General features: G+C 44.4%; 1 protein-coding gene across 1 annotated transcript in view; it reads right to left on the reverse strand.

The window, feature by feature from the left end:
* The window catches only part of BCAR3 (BCAR3 adaptor protein, NSP family member), a 102724-nt gene that overhangs the window by 64513 nt on the left and 12512 nt on the right, over positions 1 to 25699 (reverse strand). The window contains exon 3 of the mRNA XM_033115268.1: positions 9140 to 9179. Within this exon, the coding sequence (XP_032971159.1) occupies positions 9140 to 9179 (40 nt within the window). The remainder of the gene's footprint in view (positions 1 to 9139; positions 9180 to 25699) is intronic.

Raw genomic sequence — 25699 nt, forward strand, 5'->3', positions numbered from 1 at the left:
TTCCTCATTCTTTTTCCGTTCAAGAAATAAGAGTACGTACCTTCCTGTAGGATCCCTCCTGCTCCAATCAGCCTGGACACACACCATCCCACAGACATGGGGTCTTCCCCATCAATCTCTAACATGCTGATATCTGTTTCCTGCCTGATCTAATCCCAGTTTCCTTCCTGCCAAGTTGCCATTTTTTTTCCCAACTGTCAAATCACAATTTAAATGCAATGTTTTTCCAAGGAAATTTCATGGTTACCACAGGTAAAGCTTCTGATCAATGCCAACCTCCCTACAAAATCTATACACAGTACTGAACATCTTAGAGCTTTTTGTCCAAGAATGTTAGAAAATTAATTCAAATAATAAAATGCTTTCACAATTTTTCTCTGTCTTATATGAAGCCAATGAATACCACTTGCCTTTTTAAATACTTTAAACACAGCCCTTCTTCTGAAGTTGTGAATATAATGTTATGGCACACTATTACATTTTATATTAAAAGCTCCCAAAATATTTAGGTGAATTGTAGTCAAATACTACTGTTGTGACACTCGGTTACCACTAGAGAGCAGAGCTTAACAGCAAATGATTCCAATGCTAAAAAGCCTGGCTTCCCATTTGGTGGCTGAAGAGTTACTGGGACCCGGTAATGAGACAATACCAAGATCTCCAAAGGAATTGATAGGTCTGAGCTATAGAGGTTGCCATAACCACACTTTTTAAAAGTGTATCTCTCTGCCTAAATCTGTGTGTACTTAAGGTGACAACAGTGATTCTCCCTCCCCTCGCAATTTTTATCCCATACCAGGTTGGCTAAAGAAGGTAGACTGGGGGCTGGCCTGGTGGCTCAGGCGGTTAGAGCTCCATGCTCCTAACTCCGAAGGCTGCCAGTTCGATTCCCACATGGGCCAGTGGGCTCTCAACCACAAAGTTGCCAGTTCAACTCTTCGAGTCCCTCAAGGGATGGTGGGCTCTGCCCCCTACAACTAAGATTGAACACGGCACCTTGAGCTGCCGCTGAGCTGCCTCCCAGATGGCTGGAGCGCGTCCTCTCAACCACAAGTTTGCCAGTTCGACTCCCACATGGGATGGTGGGCTGCGCCCCCTGCAACTAGCAACTAGCAACGGCAACTGGACCTGGAGCTGAGCTGCGCCCTCCACAACTAAGACTGAAAGGCCAACTTGAAGCTGAATGGCACCCTCCACAACTAAGATTGAAAGGACAACAACTTGACTTGGGGAAAAAAAAAAAAGTCCTGGAAGAAAGTAGACTGAGGTTTAGGTGTGGGAACCTCCTTGCTCTCATGAAATAAAATCACTGAAGATTTTCTGGAAAACTTTTAGAGATGTAAGTGTTACTTGCTTTGGGAAACAACCTCATTTCTTCTCTCAATTTAAACGCCCTTTACATCGGGTTGTAGGTGGTCATCCGTCAGCTAAATATTAAGAGGGCAAGAAAAGGTCCTTGCATTCAGAACTCACATTCTAATGAGAAGGGGGTTTTACTGTTTTTTTGTTTTTGTGTGTTTTAAGTAAACAAATAGAATTTGGGACAAATGCCGTGAGGATAATATACAGAGTAATGAGATAGTGACTTGGGAGGCTGCTTTTAGCAGGGGGCCTGGGAAGGTCTCCCTAAGGCAGTGAAATCTGAGTCAAGATGGACCAGCCACATAGAGAACTAGGGTGACAGTTACTAAACTCGTATCACTGAGTGCTACCTGCATGCTGTGCTAACAACCTGATGGGAACTACGTCCTTTAATCCCCACATCGTCCTGTTCACTGTTCAGGAAATTGAGCTCCAGAGGATTTCAGAAGAAACTTGCTTCAGGTCACACACCCAAGAAACGGCTAAGATGGGGCTTTGCATCTCTATTAGTTTCCAAGGGCTGCTGTAACAAATTACCACAAACTTGGTGGCTTTAAAATGGAAATGTATTCTCCCACAGTTCTAAAGGTCAGGAGTCCAAAATCAAGGTGTCAGCAGGGCCGTGCTCTCTCTGGAGGCTCTAGGGGAGGGTCCTTCCTTGCCTCTTCCCAGCTTGTGATGGTTGCTGGCAAACCTCAGTACTCAGTATTCCTTGGCTTGTGCATGCATCAACCCCAGTCTCTGCCTCTGTTGTTACATGGCATGCTGTCTGTGTGTCTGTGTCTCTTATAAGGATACTCCAGTATGATCTCATCTTAATTTGATCATACCTGCAAAGACCTTATTTCCAAATAAGGTCACATTCACAGGTACTGGGGTGGGGGTTAGAACTTCCACATATCTTTTTGGGGTGGACACGAGTCAACCTACAACACCATCTTAGCACCCACTTCAAACCACTCAGCTGTTCTACCTCAAAAGAAGCTTCCAGGCCGAGGGAAAAGCAAAGGCCCAGGGGCAGTAGGAAAAGTCAGCATAGAGGAGTATAGTGAACAAGGTAGATGGCAGGACACGAGGTAAGAGGTAGGCAGGCCATATGGGGAGGGCTTTGAAGTGCAATTATAAAGCTGAAGCTGGTCAGACGCCATATCTTCAATTTTTGCTTGCATGTGGTTTTCTAGTCTCTTGGCCACACCACTCATACTGTTTGGGACCTCAGAAGAGTCCTCTTCCTTCAGCCAAGGATGAAGGCTGCCGCACAGAATATGAATGTGAATCTGACCTCATTCCACTCACAGGCCAGAGAGGAATCCTTTGAGCACCTCCAGCGGCAGCTCAAGGATTTGACCTTGATTCAAACCACCAAGTTCAAGAGGCCCAGGGAAAATTCATTTCTGACTTGGGACACCGAGAAAACTCATCTCAGGCTGCACAGGTAAAGCAGTATCTGGCCTGAGGAATTATTCAGACAAGCCCCAGGTAAGAACAGTCAGGACCCAAGTACCTGTGCTGTCCCCACACTTGTTCAACCAGCAGAGCTGAAGATGCTAGATGTGACGGGCTCAGCTGAGAGATGCTGCTCCGAGCAGACAGATCTGCTCCACGAAGTGCGTCCAAATAGTACAGTGTTGCAACAGCATTATCTCTGTAATTGTGCCGGATGACACGGCTTGCCCACAGACTTGCTGCTGCGTTATCAGACAACATACAGGTGATGTCAGTGATGCGAGGTTATATCATGGAGAGTTAGCATGAAAAGATGGAATTTTTGTCGAACACCTACCACTACACATTGTTGGGAGGCAAAACAGGGACGGTGCATGTGCGTGAAGTCTAGAGCAGAGGTCAGCAAATCTTTCCAGTAAAGGTCCAGATAGTAAATATTTCAGGCTTTGCCACTCCTTCTGTTGCAACTACACACCACCACCATGAGAGAGGTAGCATGTAAATGAATGAACGGGTAGGACTGTGTTTCAATCAAACTTTATGCCCATTGAAATTTGAATTTCATCATTTTCACAATCTTCTTTTGATTTTTTTTTAAGACACCATTTAAAAATATAAAATCCATTTTTAGCCTGCGGCTTGTACGATAATACGCAGCAGGCCAGATTGGGTGTTGGGCTGGAATTTGCGGGCCCAGGTCTAATCCTATCCCCAAATGCTCATGAATTAACTTAATGTCATTGTGGTAAGAAGGTCTCCAATTGGAAATCTCCTTTCCTCCCCCGAAATCATCTACTGGCTCCTGGCAACATGCCAGGCAGTTTGTGAATGAGTCCCACCAGGAACTGTCAACTCACCCAATAAAATGGCTCTTAATTTTATCTCTAAAAGGCCTCCAGCACCTATACCGACCGCCATTCCTACTGCCAGTATCTTAGGCTCGGCTCCTGATAACGCTTTCCTACCTGCCTGACCACGGAACGACTGCTAACACAGGGTGAATACCCAAGCCTCTGTTAAATGAGCCCGTACAGCAAATTACCCACAAGATCAGCACTTTAGTTGTCTGCTCAGCAGTCTGATGCGGCCCATCTCAAAATCAGAAATTTCCCGTTACTGAGGTGGCCACGCTTAAGGGCTAAAATATGATAGGGTTTTAGCTTGCTTTTTAAAAGTCAGGCTCACTAAGGTATCATTTGCGCACAGTAAAAGTCCCTCTTTTTATTAGCACAGTTCTCTGAGCTTTGAAATAACCACAATCAAGGTATTTCTATCACTTCCCCCCGCAAAGCTCCCTATTCCCTTTTGCAGCTGACATTTCCCCTGACCTCTTCTTAACCACTGATCTGTTTTCTGTCACTATACTTTTTATACGTATCCAACAATCCATCCCCTTTTGTGACTGAATAGCATGCCAGAGTCTGGCTGTTCTACAGGTTATCCATTCACCAGCTGAAGGACATTTGAGTTGTTTCCAGTTTTTGTGCATTAGAAATAATGTCACTATAAACATTCACATACAGATTTTTAAATGGACCTATGTTTTCATGGTAAGGTTTGACTTTTTATAAATTGGCACATTTTCACAGACCTGGACGAGGGACTCATTCAATGAATGTCCTCCATCCCTATTCTTCTGTCTTCCCACACGGCCTCAGCAATTGTGTTAAAGTTGGAGTAACATTAAACCTAACAAGAATATTTGCGGAGAATGTTTTTGGGGTGCAGTGGGAGAAGCTGGAAGTTCATTCCTCCAAATGCAAGCCCCACAGCGAGCCGGGACTGTTTCACATTCACCGCTGGCGGCGTGTGATCTCTGGTCCCACGGGGACGACGCTGCTGGCGCTGTGGATGTGCACACTCAGGCAAAAACCTGCAGAGCCAGCCAACCGGGCCATTATTTGGTTCATATAACTCGTTAAAATCTCACGGAATGTACTGCGTACTATTGTTTTTGTAAGTCCCTTTCATGACTTTGTTCGCTGGCTAATTCAGAGCAGACTGGCCTGTTTTCCCTGCTGGAAGAAAAGATTTTCCTCAAAGACAGCTATTTAACCGTGACCATGGCTGCGGCCATCTTGAGCACAAAGGGGGAGCTGAAGTCATGCCGCCCCCTCTCCCACCAAGGTCTCCCACAACCAGAGCACTTATTCTTGGCGCTGGAATTCGCATAATTACTCCTCTTTTAATCTGCTGGGTGACCTCATGCAGCCCCAGCCGACGGCAGGAAACGGCCTTGCTGAGATCTGAGCCTTGGGCAGTCTGTCATGTCTATAAGACCCTCTTGGAAAGAACATTTGCGGAGTGTTAACCCCATAAAGCACTGATTTCTCAGGGGCTCTGGGCTTCTGAGCTGCTCACGCATACTCGGGAGGAAGACGATGTGGAAGAGTGCAGGGTGTGGGTCCCCACTCAGGGTAAAGGCTCCTCCGGTCCTGTCCCTGCTCATCTGAAAAGGAGCTCAGAAACTGCAAATCAGTTTATAAAAGCTCATAAGTGGTTGTAGCAAGAATCCACCACGGCTGACTACAAAAGAAAGGATATTCGTGCACTAGGAAGCTTGCCAGGAACAAAAGGCTGCATTCCGTCTCACACTTGCTAACTGCGGTCGCCTGGAGAGCAGGCCTTTGTCCGCGGGCGGGCATTGTGTGCTGCTTACAGCCTGACCCTGAAAATGGGCTTGCCTACATCTTGGCTCATTTGGAAGAAAAGAGGCATTCCCGTTTCCTTTTCTAGTTCACTACATTTTCCAATTTATCTTTCTTAAGGACAATTTATTTTACAATGAAAAAAAAATCTATATACTAAACATTTCTCCTAAAAGAAAAATCACCCAGATTTGCCCTAGTCAATCACCTCCTCCCAGAAAACACGTATTTTAAACCACTCCCAGAAAACGGACGATTAATATGACTGTAAGGCTTGTGTATGAAGAAGCTAGAAAGAATTAGAGTCTTCAGTTTAAAAGGAAGATTGGTATACAGGGGAAGGAGATAGGAAATGATAAGAATTTTTTAAATTTAGTGTGGGGGTGGAGTGGGAGCGCAATTCCCGAAGCTTAAAGAAGTAGCCCCAGGAAAAAGATGAAAAGAACGATAAAGAGTGAAAGTGGAAGTAGCTTTCGTAAGTTCAAGAAGGGGTTAGAAAAGTGAAAGCCTAATGATCACAATAGCAAATGTACGCATGTTGGGGTAAGTCTCCGGTCTTTCCAGGTAATAGGACGGGTGGGCAATTATCTGTCACATCCTTGGTCTTAATGTCTGAGACACAACACGAAATGCCACCCTTGTGCCCCTCAATATGGCAATTGTATGATCAAGAGTAACAGACTAATTAGGAACCCCTTCCCACTTCGCTGAAAAACCTTCCTCTCCAGCCGACCACAGGCAGAGAGGATCCTAAACATGTTAAACTAGCAGGGACAGCGGCCCACCCTCTGGTTCCTAGTTGTGGGGAAGATGGAACCCATAGAGAGGAGGTGGTAAGTCCAAGGTAAGTCTGCTTTTAGAACAGAGTGTGGACTGGGCTGCCCTCTCTGGGGATTGTTTGGGGTGGTGTGATGTGGCGTCTCCTACTGGACTGCTATCTGGGAAGGTCAACACACTGAACTATTACTATTTATTCACATTTTAGTACAATTATTTTAGCCAGTGTTCTAGGAAGTTAACCTGACACAGGTCTAAGAAACTAGACACTGAGTAAATACATTTTCATGGGGGTAAAAATATGACAAAAACAGGGGGGGTGGAGAGGGGCAGTGAGCAGGTAAAGTAGCCCAGAAGATAAACTCCTCTACTACACAATCGTGCCTACAGCTATTTCCTCTGTTAAAAAAAAAAAAAAAAAAAAAAAAAAAAAAAAGGTTAGTTTTATCTACGGGAAGGTATGCTAGGTACGCAGAGGAAAATTCCAGAGCTGTGCAACACGAACCAAAGTCACTAACAATGAAAGAGCGGGAGGAAGGTGGAGTCACTGTGGAGATTTCTGTTTTCCAACCTGGAAGAAGTGGTTTCTTTCAGGTACAGTAAAAGAGAATCAATTATATTGGTTACAGAGAGGGACCTCAGGATTATACAAAACTTAAAAATCAGACTTTCAAGATGATCATGTTTTGAACTCCTGTGAGGAAAAAAAAAATGTGGGTGAGGAGAGAGCTAGGAAAACAAGGAAAATGTAGAAAAACAAGAAAAGAACACCCAAAACTCCCTCTCAGTCAGAATGAAGAGATAGAAACAGTAGAGAATGAGATTCCTAACTCCCTAGCTACAGTGGATCTGCTCTAATTTTCTTATCCTATCCAAACACGGCAGGGTCTAGGTGCTGTGCTGAGGCCCCAGCAGGAAGTGAGCCTGCCGGCAGAGGTGAAAGCACCTCCACACAGCCCTGGGGCTTTCAAGCCATGCACATTTCCCTCCATTCCACACACAGAGGAGCCACTCAAAGTCTAGCTCGTAGCCTAGCAACCGGGAACCGGACCTTTCACGTGGTTTGTGCTGCAATACAAACTGCGTGGAGTGTTCGGAGGACACAGAGTACAGACCGCACAAAATCGGATTTTGGATTCACTCTCTACTCAGTTTTCGCCTACCACAACCTGCAGCCCCAGCACGCCATGTGTTACACTTCAGGGTTAGTGCCTCTTCTCTCCTAGACCCAAGGAAGTGGAGGCAATCCCAGCTCTCTAGCTCTCTAGCTCTCTCTCTCTCTCTCTCTCTCTCTCTCTCTCTCTCTCTCTCTCTCTTTCTTCTGGGCACTAGATGGTTAGCAACTCTCCGATGGAAAGGAGAGAGACATTTGAAGACCCAGAGAGCGAAACCTGAACCTGGAGCTCCCAACGGAATGAGAACGGCTGTCTGTTGACCACACCTGGGCACTTTCACCGCAGAGACAAAACTTGGCGATCAGACCATCCATCCACTATTCTGAGGTCACAATGAGTCCCTAAACATTTGGTATCTTGACGCTGGTTTGTTAGGCTGACAAATCTGACTCTACCAGATGGGCCCTACATGATGTAACGTATTTTACATGGAATCTCTACTGCTCTCCATGCCCAAGAGGCATTAAGTGCACAAAGGGATGGTAGGGAAGACACAGCTCGAAGTCCGAAGCCAGACTGCATCCCACTTTATCTACAACTCTTTCACGGCGCTCAGTCACCTTCAGCCACCCTCCCATTGCTAGGCACCAGGTAGCACCAATGTATGAAGCCTTCGTGGCATAGATTCCCACCCGCCAGGCTCCAGAGGGCAGCTAAGCCTGAGAAACGGTAGGGTGGGCGTGTGCTGGATCCTTGAGGTCAAAGGCCTCTATGCATGTCTCTCAGAGCTTTAATGCCCATTCAGGCAAATGGAAATACCGCCCATTCACCCAATAAATCCCCAAGCCACCCCTCCAAACCAAGGGCAAGTTAGAAAGAAAGAAATCTGTGCTGCATCCAGGAGGGACACAGAGACTTCATCTGACCAGACTCAGGCACGGTTAAGAATAACCTTCAGATCACCTCAGCAAGTCCTTGGAAAGGAGACCACTTGAGCCACCAAAAAGCAGTTCCATCACAACTCACTGCTGGGAAAGGTGAGGAGAGCCCAGCTCGACAGAAGCCACTGTCTCCTTAGTCAGCATGGCTCAACTCGCAAGGGCTGGACACACAGGAGTGAGATACAATCGCTTACATAACACTGAAACGGGTCATTATAAAAAGTCTATGTTTAGCTTCAGAATTCATCATCAGATGATGCGAAAGGTTTGGATTTTTGTCAAAGAAAAAACTGAATTAGTGGAGTGAAGGGAGAGGGTGTGCTAGCTGAGCACATCCGGAGTGAGCCTGCAGTAGGAGACAGCCAGTTTCTGAAACATGGCAGGGAATGAGTTTTAAAGGGCTGCTGTGATTTGCACTCTGCATAATCCTAGGGCACATTTTTTACGTTATGGTCAAGTCAAATCATAGTCTATGTGAATAGCGTCCCCTAATGCTTTGCAGTGCACAAGCTGCACAAAAACATATGTGATACATCTGGGAGGGATGTAGACACACCTTTTCTACATCCCTTATATTATATTCCCTTTTTTTAAAAAAAATCTGAATTTTAAAATGCATTTGGCCACAAGGGCTTCAGGTAAGGGAGAAAAGACTATAGACAAGGGAGGATAAGGTAAAACGCCTACAAAGTTTACCAAAGGCCTAAAACAGTCAAATTATCTCCTGGATGTTTCAATTTGACCAGCTTCCTACACAAGCCAGACTGTAGCATTATTTGGCAACATTGTGTTTAAAATGGGAAATCCATTACATAGGGCCCTGATTACATGTTAAATCCTGCTTTCCTACCTTCACATATTCCAGAGTTGGGTCCAGAAAATGCTGATCCCTGAAAAGAGAAAATACAATGGTGAGAACATTCTTGCATCGAGTAAATTGTATCCAACATTATTTCACCCTATTCATTCAAATTATTAAGATGGGCCCAGCTCCCAGACAATATTCACAGAAGACAAATAAGGAAGTTAGAACAGACACAGATGCCTTTCATGGTGCATTTTGGGGCGGGCGGTGGGGGGACGGGAGGAGGGTACGACCATGACCTTACTCTTTCCTGTCACATTCAGGCTCCAAACGTTAGATTATTTATCTGTGGTAATTCTAGATTCACTCGAACATAAAAATTAGTCTAAAAGTCTGAAGCAAAGAGCTGTGAGGAAACAGGTAGGAGTAAAGCAGGACTATTGTGTTTCCCCAAAAATAAGACCTAATCGGAAAATAAGCCCTAGCATGATTTTCCCGGATGACATCCCCTGAACATAAGCCCTAATGCATCTTTTGGAGCAAAAACGAGTACAAGACCCGGTCTTATTTTCGGGGAAGCACGGTAGATGCCCAAACTTGCAGTGCTTTGGACCAGGCAGCTGTGCCACATCCACTTTGACGGAAGTAAATGGAGGCTCAGGTGTGTGGAGCAGTTGCCCAAAGTCACCCAGTCCCCAGTGGAGTGAGAGAAAGGAGTCTTGTGCCCAGCTCCTCATCTTTCTCTTTTTTATTACTGACTCGATTACCCACCCACTCCTGGTGCCAAGCTGAGCAATTCACCCAAATTTTCTTTGGTGCCTGATACTGTTTCTCTCCCTATCGAATGGCTGCTCATGTCTATCATAATAATACGCTAGGATTAACCAAACAATTAAAAGTAAACAGTGGCAGTGGCATTGAGGATGCTGACTTATTACAGAAAGTGGAAGAGGAGCTGACTAAGGCCAAGGCGGGGTGGGGGAGACATGAGAGTTAGTGTTTTCTGTGCTTGCAGTTATAGCCAGGTGGCTTCCTCAGAAGAGGATGTGAAAAGTCTGCTGCCTTCAGAGACTTAAACTTCAAAAAAAAGACCAACTTATGTGTGCCCAGACATGACCATTTTGAAAGGACAGACTGGGTCTGACGCCTGTGAGACTAGTATTCTCCAAGGCGAGTCTTAGCCTATCTACAAGAAGAAAGTGTCCATCAGAAGGCAGGGACCCCCACCGATAAGCAGCCACCTGCTGAAGGATGAGCTCAACCCCCAAACCCGGGGGTTTGGGATGCCTCCCGGGCTATGCAGAGACCCAGGGAGACTGCAGCACTACCTCCTTGAACAGGAGCAGCAAAGCCACAGCTCAGGGACACGACCACCTTTTGGTGGAAGTGGATCCAACCCCCAAAGCCATTCTGTGCCTGGTCTGACTGTCCCGTTAGGACTGCACACAGGGCACGTGCACAGAGGCAGGCTGCATCGAGATACTCCTCTCCTTGCAAATGGATTCGGTTCTAAAATGAGTCCCTTTGTAGAACCAAAGGATCTGAGATGAGCTTAGCTCACAGTCCCTGGGTACATTCCTATCGATGGAGGGGTACAGATCAGCCTTTCAAAGCTTTAAAACCAGGCACATTCTGCCTTCAAGCTTGTGTTCCTTCATCAGGCATCTTTTCCCAAAGCAGCTGAGTCTGTGTGCTGCGCCAGGCCACCACCTTTCCTGCCATATACTATGGACCACATGTTGATGTCATCGGGCCTTGCATCTGTGACACCACACAGCAAGTGACTAAAAACTCAGTCAGTAGCACGTTGGCCATGGTGCTTCCTTTTAAGTTCTTGAACCCCTGCTTTTCCACTGAATTAGCATTTCAGGCTTACAGACATTCAGTCTTATGCGAATGACCTGGCCCAGTGGTCTGTTCCTGTGAGTGCAGAAAGACATCAGAACCACTGAAACGCTGCTTCTCATCTTCAAATTCCTACATACATTTAAAAATGTACATGGATAGTATATACATTCATCCATACATGTCTTAATGCATGGAGGAACAGTATAGGTGGGTGCTGTTTACATCAATCGCTCTCAGGTGTGTTTGGTCTCAGGATCTCTTTAAATTCTAAATTACTGAGGACCCCAAAGAGCTTTTGTTCAGGTGGATTATATCTACTGGTTATTGCTAATAAAAATTAAAACAGAAATTTTCAATTATTTATTTATTCATTCATATTTGAAAAATAAACCCATTATTTAATATTAAATGCTTACATAAATAACATTTTTATAAAAATAATAGATATGTTTTTCATAACAGAAATTCAGTGATGAGAAGAGTGACATTGTCTTACATTTTTGCAAATCATTTTAATGTCTGGCTTAGGAGAGATGACAGCTGAATTCTCATATCTACTTCTACATCCAATATGTTGATATGTTTTGGATGAAATAAATGAAGAAAATCCATCCTCACACAGATATGTAATTGAAAAAGGGAGGAGTATTATAGTAGACTTTTCATATAATTATGGATATTCTTTTTTGATACCATACCAAAACAGTACAAGTAGTCGTTTCTTAAGGTTAGTTGTAATGTGGAATCTGAAACCGTATCTCTTACTCTTTTGCATCTGTTTCGCACTTTAAATGGACCTTTTCTCCATGTCCGATTCTGTAACCACTATTCTAGCAAACACTGATTCACTGAGTTATGCAGATCTTCCAAATTTTGACCCATTTCATTATAATATTTTTTAAAAATCACCTTTGTTAAGATCATCATTGATCTCATCAGAAGTAAGTAAGTATTGGGAAGTGTCGAGCTCGTGATGGAGGATATAAGTTTTCCAAAATTCTGATTTTCATTTGAAAGCTTGAGTGTTCTCCTTGGCATCTAACACTGTCAAATATTTGCCTTGAGCTTCATTTCAGTCATTTTGGGGAACATATCTGTCAACTACCAAGATCATATAGTCAAGATTTGCAATTTTAGCTTTCTTTTCTTAGGTGCTCCAAAGTCATTCTTTCAGTAAATTCGTTTTATTAATAGAATTTTGTCCAGGATCTGTTCTTCTCACCAGATTTAACTGTACAATCCTTTTCCTTTCACATTTGAAAGCTCTAGAGATGTACCTGAAAACTCTCTGAGCTAGTATCCTCAACCCAAACCCCTCAAATTCTCTTGGGAAGGGGGTGGGATAACCCACCTGGACCAGACCAGGTGCTGTGTGGGTGGTCCCGGAGGCAGTGTGGGCTGCTGGTAGCAGGGTCCCCACTCAGAGATGGGATCACCTCAAGGCAGGGTGGGCTGTGCTGTCTCCACTGCCCTGCTCTCCAGCCCAGAGATCCCAGCTCACCCAGGAGCCTGGGTGTTCTCCCAAATGTTCCCCATCCCTTGGATGAACTCCCACGATCCTGTTTGATCCTCCACCACACACACTTCTCTTGGCAGAAAAGAAGGAAACCAGGAGACGCTGGTTAGGGATAAAACCGAAATCCCCTTCTGACCCCACCCCAGATGAATTCTGCTAAGGGAGCCTTGTTCATTCTGTTATGGGCGCAGAGGGGAATCCAAGTGTTCTAAAGTTCTGGTTCAGGGCTCCAAAGGGGCCCTAGGGGACTCTGGTATTGTTCTCCTTATCCTTTTTAGAGACAAGGGAGGGAATATAAGGAGAGTAAATAAAACCGCGTGAGTATGTTACAAATCCAAAAGCTTGAAAAAGCATTGCCTTGAACCAAATTAAAATTATATTTAAATGCAGAAGTGCTGGGTCTCCTTTCTCAGCCAGCCACCCGATCTCAGCTAACCAGAAAGACATGAACTAGAAAACAAAGCAGCTGGCCCTATAGAACCAGCCTCTAATTTGAAATAGAATATCCAATTATTCATACAAGACTGTGAAGCAAATACTCCTTGAACCACACATTTATATTCTCCAACAGAGATCACTAGAAAACAAACAAAGGAACTTGGCAATAAAAATGAAGTGTTTTTTTAATTTTTTTTTTTTTTAATGAACTCCACCCATGTGAACCCATGATACTATGTGCCTCTCTTTCCAACTGGAGTCTGGCAGCCCCTCTGTCAGGCCTGCTGCCCCTCAGTGCACAGACCACAGGAAAGCAGCAGGGTGAAACCGGACTCCCCTGTTATTTTGTTCTTAAGTTTATTAAGTTGTAAATAACATCATTGTGTTTACTCCAGTTAAATCATTCTTTCCAGTATCCCACTTTCTTAAGTTCATACTGAGGGATATCTAGTGGGAAGTCACAGAAATGATATATTTACTGTCCTAGTTTGTTTTTCATCAGTAATCAGGTTAATAATTTCCTCCCTCTTAAAAGAACACTTGATCTATAAGTGTTTGCTGTTTTGAGCTAAGAGGTTCTCCATCTTGAATACACAAGCCAAATTTCACTAACACAGATCTTCTTTTCCAAGTGGTTGGAATACGGATGAGAAAGAATGAATGTTTACTCCTTTAAATATTATAGAATACATTAATGGCTAACAGTGTTGCCAAACAACTATCCTTTTTAATATAACATAAAAAGGAATCACTGGTAATGAGATGATTATTTCATACAATGAAGGAATGTGAGAAACGAGATTCAACTACTCCAGACTGAGTAGGATAAAGGCTCCCCCTAAAATCCACTCACACTAGGAATTTGCAGAGTTGGTACACCTCCTTTGTGTATGCGGCATGGTGTCTGCATTCCCGTACATTGTATATTTATTTATATATGGTTTCTCCCTCTACAAGGTGAACTCCCTGAGTACTGGTGTGTCTACTTCATGCCCAGTACCTTCCATACTTCTTACATTCATCCCCAAACATCATCAAGCATCTACAATACGCCGTGCATGAAGCCAGACAATGGAAACACAGGAACCCAAGACAAGAGCCCTGCTTGTGACCCAAAAAGGTCTCAGGCAAGTGGGGAAGACAGAGCAAAAGATCTAAACAACTCAGGTTGCTGAGAGAGTGTCAGTGGGAGGGAAACTCCATGGAGAGACTTTTCTGTAACATCTGAGCTAAGTTTGGTGGGCTGAGTAGTGAATTGTCCTGGTGAAGAAGCTTGGGGTAGCTGGTGATGATAAATACCGAGGCAAGGAGAGAAGTGTGCAAACACATGAGGGCATGAGACAGTTCGTACATTTGGGGAGTTAACTCCCCAAATGTTTAGGAGTTAACTCCACTTTAGTCCAGGCCACCATCATCTCTCACCTGGACCCCGGCAATACCCTCCCCAGCTCCACTTCAGCTTCACAATCTCCACACAACAGCCAGAGTGATCCTTACTGAGCTTCCCCTCCCCCCAATCCCCACCACTCAAAATGCTCTAACAGCTCCCATCCACTCAGAACAAAACCCTGAAGTCCTCACCATGGCTTTCGAGGCCCTGTGGGTGTGACCCCAGCCATCTCTCCAAGCTCCCTGTGACAGACCCGCCCTTCCAAGACTCCTATGCCCTGGTGAGTCAATCAAACACTAATCCAGTAGGTACTGCTGTGAGGGGATTTTGCAGATGTAATTAAAGTCCCAAGTCAGTTGACATTAAGATATGGCAATTATCCAGTGGACCTGATGTGAAGAGTGAGGGGGATTCGACATACGGGATTCTGCGCTGTGTGATGTTACGAGAGGGCCAGTACATGAGGACCTCAGTCCTACAACCACAAGGAACTCAATGCTCCCAATAAGCTGAACGAGCGTGGAAGCAGATTCTTCCCCAGGGCCTCAGAAATGAAAAGGGGGCATAATCACAGATACAAGAGAGTGGAGTAAGAGAATACTATGAATATCTGTATGCCAAGAAATTTGAAAGCTTAGCAAAAATGAACACATTCCAAGAAAAATAACACTAAAACTAAGACTCAAAATCAAACAGAAAATCAGACTAACTCTATAACCATTACAAAATTAAATCAGTATTTCAATATCTTCCCACAGGTCTAGATGGTTTTACTATCTAGCAAGTTCTGTCAAGCTTTGGAATTATTTGTTATTTGAAAATTATATAAACTCTTCAAAAGACTTGAAAATGAGGATAACTTTGATACCAAAAGCAGACGAGGTCAATAAAAGAAAGGAAAAGTATAGGCTAATCTCACACATGAAAAGATGTGAAAAAAATCCTAAACAAAATATTGACAAACCAAATCCAAGAATGTGTAAAAATCAAATTAGGTTGACTTCAGGAATATAGGATCAGTTTAACATGAGCAAATCTATTAACACAATTAATCACATTAACATATTAAAAGAGACAAATCATTTGGGCCATGTAATTGAGGGGGGAAAACATTTTTTTTTTCAAATCATCTTTTCATGATCTTGGTGAGGAAAAATTTAACACTTCACAAACTAGAAATAGAAATGAACTTCTTAACCTGACATAGGGTATATACCAAAAACCTCAGCAAGCATCAATCTTAATGGTGAAGTATCAGAATCATTATCAAAATCAATCAGAAACAAAACAAGGATGCCTGCTAGTATTACTGCTTCTGTGCATCACCGTCTTGGAGGGCCTAGCAAGTACCATTAAATAAGCAAAAGAAAGAAAAGGTATAGGAACTAGAAAAGGAAGAACAAAATTGCCCTGATTCACAAATGACTACTGTCTACATAGAACACACAAAGAATCTATACGGGCCTTATAAGGAAGCAGAGCAAGGTTCCTAGATCCGAAGCACTATGCAAAAATCTTAGATTTAAAACTTACTGAGGGCAGGGACTAGAAGGATGGAGTTCTTGCTCTGTGGGTGTTCATTCATCATAAGTGAATGCCATTCCTATAACACTTAACTGAAATATAAGATAAAAAGGCAAGGTGAGCTTGACCGGTAGGCCATTTGTTTACCCAAAGTGGTGGGGCCAAGGAGGAAAACATACAGCCTCAGGGTCTGTCTACTGGTTTATCATTCTTAACCAACCCATGCCACAGGGCACGTCACACCATCTGGAAAGCAGAACCCAACAAACAGGAGAAAGTTGGCTCTCCACAAGCACGTGTGTGGCTGCAGCCCCTCCGCATGTGAATATGGCCTCGGAACCCAGAGCCTCATCCTTTTTCTCCAGCACAAAGCTCCAACAACATCTCAAAATCTTAGTTGGGGAAAAGTAGAGATGGAAGGATGGGGGAAGGAAAAGATAGCAGTAGGCTTTACATCTACTAGCACTTTGTGTTCACCGGACAATATTCCTTGCTAAGATTCCTTTTAGGTAAGATCAATATATGGACAGTCCAGCATTCTCATTTTATGTTTGATTAGAAGATATTCATGGTTCTAAGGCCTTGTCCATCTCACCAGCCTCATCTCCTCACCTTGCTCCTTACACTCCAGGAAATCCAAACTATGTGAAATTCCCTGAACCCAATGACCTGGAATCCCTGTCACCCCATTCATTTCCACCTTATCTGACCACAATTTCCTCTGCACCCCCACCCACAATGCACAGAATTAATGAAGTAACATCTCCTCAGCACTTCTTTTCTATGCATTATAAAACTTCATGTTAACAAATAATTATAATTCAATACAATGTGTATACGCTTGTCTATCTCCTTTACTGGGTTATGAGCTCCCTGAGAACAGGGACCATATTTTATTTTATTCACCTTTGTATCCCTAGGGCACCGTTGCTCAATAAATGTTGATTTGAATGAATGAATGAATGAATGAATGTGTGTGTTGGTGTGTATGTGTGTGTGTATTTGTGTGCCCTCTCCACTGTGCAGAAGACCTAGACTCAAACCCTTCTCTCCCACCACATTCCATGGGTTCACCAAAGGTAGAATAACTTTGGAGGGAGAGAGGGAACAAGAGAGAAATATAGTTCTTGGAATTATGAGATTCTTTACTATGGAGATAATTTAGTCACAGGCCTGTGAATGACCTGCGATGTCTTCAGACAGAACTCCCACAGCAATTGAACGTCTCTGCTTGTCAGTGCCTGGCTTCCCAGCACTAGTGAGACCAGATGTTTTCAAAGTGGCACTGAGAGGCTGGCTGCTTCTGCTGATAATGAATCTCTCTGGACATATTTGACAGGCCAGGGAGTTTAATTAGGGAGATAACCAGGAGGACAGGGAGAGTTTACCACAGGGCCATTTTCATGCTTTTATGGCAAGATGAGAAGTAGATGCTTAAAACAGAGCTGGCCTGGTAAGTAGAGAGAGGATGTCTCTTGGAAAAGTATCAGCTAGTGTGTGATTAGATGGACAGGTTCTTTATAGATACTGGGCTTCACATTAAAGTCCCAATAAAGAGATAATTCTTATTCTAGGTGGGGGCATTTGTATATAGCCTTTGCTAATTTAAAAGGGGATGCAGCTTTAAAAACAGAACTATAACACTTCTAGATGTACACTTAAGAAAATGTATTTTGTTTCATCACCTGCAAAATAAATGCGAAGAGATTCACTCTCCCACATCTCACAAAGTATTTATTGACCTTATTTGTTAAAGCGGGCTTCACTAGTAGTTGACAGGATTAAGGCTGGTCCTTATTTTATATTCCCCTCCCAGGATTAACACATGCCATGAGAGGTTCCTTTTCACTAATACAAAGAACCTTAGGGATATTTCTTAATGATTAAACCAACAAATCTGTTATAGAGCAGAGGAATGGTATAGACAGAAGCTCACTGCACTACAGTGGGGGAATTCATCTTCCATTTCTGGTGTCCAGAGCTAGAAACAATTCACCAGATGGGATCTGGGCAGCAAGTGTGACCACTTCCCTTGGTCTCATTATTAAACTTCAGTTAATGCTCCTAAAATCACATTAGTTTTTTTGACAAACCATAGCATACTGCTGACTCATTCTGAGGCTGCAGTGATCAAATTCTGGGATATTTTTCACATGTGGCTATTAAGCCAAACCCCATACTTTTACTTTGTTTTTGGACTCTAGATAAAGTCTTTTTCTCACCTTACAGTTGTCCTACGTAGTTAGATCTGGTCTGTTGTTTCAAAATGCCAAGATCTTTCTGATCTCATATCTGTCATTTTGACATATTAGTTATTCTTCCAAGATTGATGTGATCCACCAATGTGCCTAAATGATTTTTTTAATTGGCTCGAATGGGGCTGAGGACATAGCCTGGAGCACGCTTCATGTACTATCATCTAGCTGGAATCTCTCTCACCCCAAGGACATCACCAATGACTGACATCTGCATATACACCTTCTCAACATTCCTTTAATCTACCATCAAAGTAACCCCAGGATGGAAAGTTAATCTGGTATGACTTGCTTTTCCCAAAACCTTGCTATTTTCTAGGGTTGCTTTCCTTTACCAAGTATTCAAAAAATCATTGTCCTAATAATTCTTCTTAGATGATTTTCTGAGTTCGATGTCAATCTTATTGTTGTATAGATTAATTGCATCTCCCTAGTTCCTGTTTTGAAAACTGACACAGCTAACTACCTGCGTCTTTCCTGTAGCTCTTGGTTATGCCAACATTTCTCTAATGTCACAGCGCTGGTTTGATGGTCTCAGGCTCGCAATCTGTTGCCATGGCCTCATTCTCTTCCTTTACCTTTATCCTACCCTTTCCAATCAGAAAATCCATTTCCTTGGCCAAAAAAAAAAAAAAAAAAAAAAGGAAAAGAAAATGGAAGCTGAACAGAAGCTCAGTAGTTTGGTTTCTCTCACCCCCACCACCCCCACCCATTGGTCTTATTGTTCCAAACATAACTTCTGAAAGCCCTTTTTGTTACCCTTAGCATTTTTCACAATCCTCTGCTCACTCTGCACTCTGTTTCTTTTACAGCCAGTGCCACCCTCTGATAGGCCCCTTGGTTGCATGGCCTGACCTGGTCTGGGTCTGGGTCTAAGGCCAGCATAGCACAGAGGAAGTGGTCGTACAGACCAGGCAGGCCCTGAGGGAAGGGTTATCTAGAAAGTACAACATGCAGTCACCTGGTCAATGAGAAAAAGTAACATGACACCGGGAAAGATGTTAAGGTCAGAGGTCAAAAAAAAGCAGAATTCTTATCAAACGAGTGCAGTGATACATAGAGCTACACCACAGATGTGAAGTTGGGTCAGTAGTAAAGATGGAGAGAATAGCTACTAGTGAGGTTGGATGTTTCAAAACGGGCATCCCCTTCTCCTAGGGCCATGAACTCCTCCAGCGGACAAAGCCCCAGGCCTGTCTGAATCTCTAGCATCTTGCACAAAGCCTGGCACACAGTAGAGGTTTAACATACTTGTGAACAAATTCATTAGACTGGCTCGAATTCATCACACACAGCCTGGAGAATCCTGCACACAGGTAAGCCAGGCTGGAGAGAGTCCTTCATACACATCCTGAAACACACGGGCTACCTGGATGGTCACATACCTTTCCCTCCTTCGAACTGTGGTCAGCCTGTTGTTTTCCTGTGACCTAAACTGTGTTTCCCTCTCAGAGCCTCAGGCCATGAGACGGTTTCTATCATTTCCTTCAACTTAGGGAGTTTTTCTTCCTATAGCTCAGAGGAGACTGTACATGAGACTGTACATTTCCCTCCCTGGTTGTCAGCGATTCTGAGTCCTGCTTACTTCTAGAATTCCTGCTTCTTTCACCTCAACAGCCAATTCCTGCGTCTATGAGTCAGTTTCTATCTCAGCTGGAAATACAGCAATGCCTGATTAATGTGTTCATGACATATATTAAAAGAAGGGCAATTAAACCGCCTCCTCAGGCAGATTCCCTAATCATGTTAAAACAGCGCCATTTAAAGATCCTACATATTATGCTATGATGAGTCTATATAGGAATCCAAGACTAATACAAAGTAGTCTGGTTGATAAAAACTTGACGTGGTCATGGGTTAACCTGTGCTCAGCAAAATTCTAGTGACAGCATTAAGCTCAAAGCCACTGTTGAAATTGTAACTTGGCAGCAGTCAGTCAAACTGAATAGAGTAAGAAGAAGAAAAACCGTATCAAGGCCAATATGTCTTTTGGCAGGCACAGAAGGTCTGGCATCAGTGAATCATCAGGCTTCAGGCTGACGAAGCCCAAACACAGCCCTTTTGATAAAAGCAGATGCTTTGTTTGGGTGGTATCTATTTACCCTTCCTCCGCTCCCACCAGTCCCATCCACTCTGCCCCCAACCATTCCCCAGCTCCTTCTAAAGGCGTGTGTTTGTAAAAGCTTCTTCTCAACAAATTCAGGGCAGAATAAAAGTGCTATGGTTTTGAGATAATGGTCCACAAGGCCTCTAACAGGACAGATTTCATCCAGCCATACAGCTATAGAAACAGATGCCCTAGACCTGCCTTCCCAGGCAGGGATCCATTCTCAAGGTGGCGCTCACTTAAACCTTGGAAAAGCAGCCGTTACCCCACAGGCAAAAGCCTGAACGCCAACCCAACCAGTTGTCCATAAACCTCTTCTGTCCACGAGCCAGCAGGAATGTGTGGGACCCGTTAGGAAAGGAACTGCAGGACCGTAATCACCATGCTGCTGACAGGCCCACAGGGAGGGTGGCCCTGGGGATGTCTGCTTTCATTAAGTCAAAAATGTTTTATAAAAAAAATCAAGTAATGAAAACATGTGCTTTGCTTTATTACATGCTTAAAAGATTAGATCTTTTCCTATTGAATTTTTGCCTCATCAAAAAAAAGAAGGAAAAAAAAGGGAAACAAAAACCTTCCTTTGAACACCAACCCTATGCAGCTCCTGTGTCATTTCTCTGCTTCCCATCAAACCAAGGGCCCAGCCTCCTCGGCTGACTCCCTGGAAAGAGAGTCCCAGCATTCCTCCGGACTTGGTCCTAGAGTCCCTCTCTACATGCTTTACCCTTGGTGATGGCATCCATTTCATTTCTATGCAGACTCGTAACATTACAACCTGTAGCCCAGACCTCCGTCCAGAGCTCCAGGCACACAATACCAACTCGACGGTTAACACCTCCACTGAAACCTACATGCATCTCAAACTCAACACATCTAAAACAGAAGTCTCAATTCTCTGTGATCTTGATGGGGAAACTGACCTTAAAATGGTTTCCTGCCATGTGGAGCTGACCTAAAATGGTGGCCCGAGTGGAGATGAGAGGTCCCCAGCCTAAGCCCCAGCCCACTTCTGCGTAACCCCCCTCCAAGCCACACCCCGAGCCAAATACCAGACAATACCTACCCCTTCCCTGACTCAAGGAAGTCCCCAACCCATAAAAACCTGCTCAAAACCTTGCTAGGGGCTCAGTCTTTTGAGAAGCATCCCACTGAACCCGCCTGAGTAAGAAAGCTGACTCTCCTAATTCTCAGAGTGCCGCTTGGGTTCTTTCTGGTCTTGGATTCTGCAACAATCTACCATCAACCCCTGCCCCAAGCAAATGAAACCATGTTCCTCTCTCAGTCTTCCCTATCTCAGTAACCGGCCCACCCCCCTACACCCAGCTGCCTGAGCTGTGCTTGCCTGTCCGGCTCCCTCACCCCAGCACATCCGGCCCTCAGTAAGTCTGGTAGACTCTCTACCTGCAAAATAGATCTTGAATCCACCCACTTCCATCTCCCCCACCGCCGTCCTGGAGCACACCCCCACCAGCTCCCTGCACTTTTGCAACCAACCACCTCCTGCCCTTCCTCCAGTCCCTCCTCTTCCATCAATCACTCCTCCACAAGAGACCAAGGAATCTTCTAAAAAGTCAATCAGATCAGGATACTCCCTTACTTACAACTGTTTAAATGTTTCCCTTCGCCCTAGGGAGAAAACCTAAACTTCTTGCCAAGGTCTAGACAAATAGAAATACAATGTGAAAAACAGATGTAATTTTAAATCTTCTAGTAGCCAATTGAAAAGAAATAGGTGAAATTAACTTCAATAACATTTTATTTAACCTAATATTTCAAAAATATCATTTCAATACATAGTGACATAAAAAAGTATTAATGAAGTATTTTATATTCTCTTTTTATATTAAATCTTCAAATGTCCCCGCCCCCAAAGAGGCCTTCCCTCCACTGATTCCACCGTCTCGGGGCTCTCTGACGTTACCTTCCTCGTACCTCCCTCATTTTGTAGTTCTGTACTTGTTGATGTCTTTGTCTTGGTGGCCCCTAAACTGGGCCCTCCCTAAGAAACAGGGTCACATCTATTTCATTCCCCAGAACAACGCCTGACACAAAATAAGCTCAATAAACAGTCATTGAAGAATAAACAGCGAAGACACTGGCATTAAATACAGGGACAAGGGCACAAGGACTGGGCCAGTCCCCTGAAGACAGGCTCTGTTTTGTGTCACAGCACAATGGTATGCTGATCCTTAGTGCAGGGCAAGGCTCTTACACCTGAACCTGTGAGTGGTGGCCAAGACTCAGGGCTGCAGGGTGGCCTGGAGCAAACAGAGACAGAGCATTTCCGCCAGTCAACATGTGGGAAACTTTCTCCCACTGGAGCCGTAGGCATTGAACGTGATCTCAGGTTACATGTGAGGATTAGGAGCCTCCTAGCTCCCGCTTTCCAGGAGGAAGGAAGGATGAGAAGCAACATCTGAGCCCCTTCTCCACACCAGGCTCTGTGCTAGGAGCCCTTGCGTGGGACTGTATTTGACCTTACAGCTACCCTTTGAGGATGCAGAGATTCAGAAAGGTATCATAACTTATGCAAGGTCACAAAGCCACCAGGTCTGGTTGCTGGAATCAGTGTCTAGGTCACTAGCAGCTTTTTTGGATGTCCCAGTACAGGTACCTTCAGGGGCAGGTGTCGCACAGCAGAGTCAGGGCAGGAGAAGAATAAACTGCTGGAGATGGATCAGGTGGGAGCTGAGAGCAGGGACATGACCGGCTCCTCTCAGACTACCAGAGGCTCAAGTGTGGAAAGTCAGAGCGCTGACATTCGGAGGGGCCTTCGTATCTAGTGACGAGTGAGCCTTCACTGCGTTCCTCAGAGGGGGTATTTTCACCCCCATCTTAAAGTTTAGAACTAGCTCTAGTTCTGAACTGAGACCTCTGGGTTACATGTCTCGCTTTTTCGCCTCATCTCCACAGCAGGAGTTATCTTACCTTAGGTTACTATGTTTACAGGTGAACCTGAAACCACAGACAGTACAGGCTGGGCAAAGACTAGGTTGATTATGAAAGGTTTCAAACACTTCTACAATTTGTAAATAAGAGCACAATCCTTAAAACAAGAAGACCATAAGTGCTTGTCTTTGGGTCCTCTAAGAAGAGAGAGCTTAAAATTCTGCACCCAATCCAACAGTTAATTTCTTAGGGACAGACCGGGTGGTGACAGCATTACAAAGCTGTGAAGAGCAGGGTGGCCGTGGCCGAGGCCTTATCAGTCCTGTGGCTCCGGTCCAGGTCCCAAGGCTGGTCTCCTTCCAATCAACAGTAGCGACTACCATTTCTCCAGCTTGCATCTTCTGGCCGGGCTGGATTGGCTCCCAAATCCACATGTGATAAGAGTACAAGTAATTGTAATTACACAGCACCTTCTGTTTACAGTACGTTTTAACATATACTGAGAGGTGCAAAAAACTCTTAATAGTTTCTGACTCACAGAAGACGAAAAAAGCCTGACCTTCTCCGAACAGCACGAAGGAGGCCTGAAAAGACATGACTTAAAGCATGTCTGTCCAAGGGGGTTGGGGGTGGGCAGAGAAGATGTTGAGCAGCTCCACTCAACAAGGACTGCATTGTGTGATTCTCTGATCATTTTCTTGGTTGCGGTTTGTAATCAGTTAAAAAAAAAAAAATCCTTTCGTTTTCCCAGAAGAACAGCTGAGAATGCACAGATCCCAGCCTTTGGTTCAAATCATCCCTGTCAGTAGAGGATTTAGGACTGTCAGGCAGCTGGTGGACCTACAGGCATGTCCCGTTCTCTGGGCTCCCTCAACCTGGGGCCAGCAAGATGCCCAGCAGGGGCTGAGCTCCCCTCTGACCCAGCTGCTCCAGGCCTCAGCACCGCCGGGGCCCCTGGGGCATGGACACGCACCAGTCCTCAGAATTCTCGAACCCGTCCACGACAGCTGCGTTCAAACACTCAGGGGCATTTCAATATGTAACTAAAACTCAACTTGAAATTTTAAAAATAAAAAATCAATGCCTGGACGATTACTTCGGAGAGGCATTCTTGGCCATTAAGCCAGTGTCATTCTGCTAACTCAATAGATGACCTTCTATTACATAGAAACTACTAATCTATTAGATTTTTTTTCAACTCTAAACCCCACTTTTCCTGTGCATGAAAAGCTTCCAATCTGTAGATAGCAGACATACCTACATATAAATAAAATGCAGATGTTTGCATGTGGACGTTCACATTTGGATCCTTCTGATTCACTTTGAGCTAGAGACTGATTTATTTGTGGGGGGTGGGGTGGGAACACCTTGCTTTGTTAAGGAGAAATCAGTTGTTATACGACTTGATGGTTCTAAAGAGGAACAAATGAAACAATTTTTCAGAAGAGCGCCTTGACATAGCCCAGAGTGAAGTCTTTAAATCGATGTTTAGAGAAGAGTCCGCACGGATATTGTGCCTCACACTTTTGCTTCAGCTTTCAAGAACTGACACTGTGACATGGTAGGTTACTTACTGCCTGGGAAAGTATACTGGATTTTAACTTGGGATAATTCTGCAGACTTTCTGGCCCCTGTCAGTTACAACACTTGTGACCAGTCAGTCAGCTCCACTCATGCAAATGAATGAAACACCACATTGTCCCACCACAAGCTCCCCCAGCACAAGCGGCAGAAGGAATTAGGCACTAGGCAGCTGTTCCCAGGAATGCATGCCTCCACGTACCCACAGACAGGAAAAAGACCCGGATCATCTCCAAGCGTTGATCCTTCAGCCATCCTAGCAACACAGACATCCAAAAACAGGAACCAGTCTCCGCTCAGCCCAAGGAAGGTCCCAGATTCAATAAATTTATCCTTGAAGATAAATGAATCAAAGTGACACCTGACAACGCTAATGTCAAGAGGAAATCCTGTCTGCAGACCTGTCGGAGAAGCCTCGTTCTGCCTGCGGAACAAAGGCTCCTTCTGTGACATCAGGCAGCAGGTTTAAGAGCGCTCTGGCTTTTCGCTTTGGCCACTTTTCAAAACCACAAGTACATCCAAGGGCAGCCAAGACAACAACAAAGCCAAGAGATACAGTCTCCGAATGAGGAGACCAACTCCCCCTTCCAGGCCTGCCTTCTGCCTGGCTCTTGGCAATGAAGGATCCATTCTCCCCAAGGCGGGTGTCCGAGGCGCTGCCTTCACACTACATGGACTGAGCTTTCCATGCAAGAGGATAGCTCAGACGATGCCCACAGCTGGCGCCCACATTCTTGGGAGGCTGTGAGCACAGTGTCTGGGGAAGGCACTATAGTACGTACTTTCTGGGTTCTGGTCCTAGCTCAGTCACCCACCACGGTCATGGTCTGATTTCAGGTGCCTCGACATCCCTGAACCTTTTCTCACAATGAAATGAGAAATGATGATGATGATGGTCATGGTGAAATCTGCTGTGTCTCTCACACAGGATGACGATGTTCAAACAAGGCAATTTATGACCATATCCTTTAAGATATTTTAAAACTGTAAAACGTAAGAGAGAATAATTCATGTGGATACGACAGCTTAATAGTGCAAATTTTTAGGTCAAAGGGGA

This window comes from Rhinolophus ferrumequinum, chromosome 9 (assembly GCF_004115265.2).
Source record: "Rhinolophus ferrumequinum isolate MPI-CBG mRhiFer1 chromosome 9, mRhiFer1_v1.p, whole genome shotgun sequence".
Classification (NCBI taxonomy): Eukaryota; Metazoa; Chordata; class Mammalia; order Chiroptera; family Rhinolophidae; genus Rhinolophus; species Rhinolophus ferrumequinum.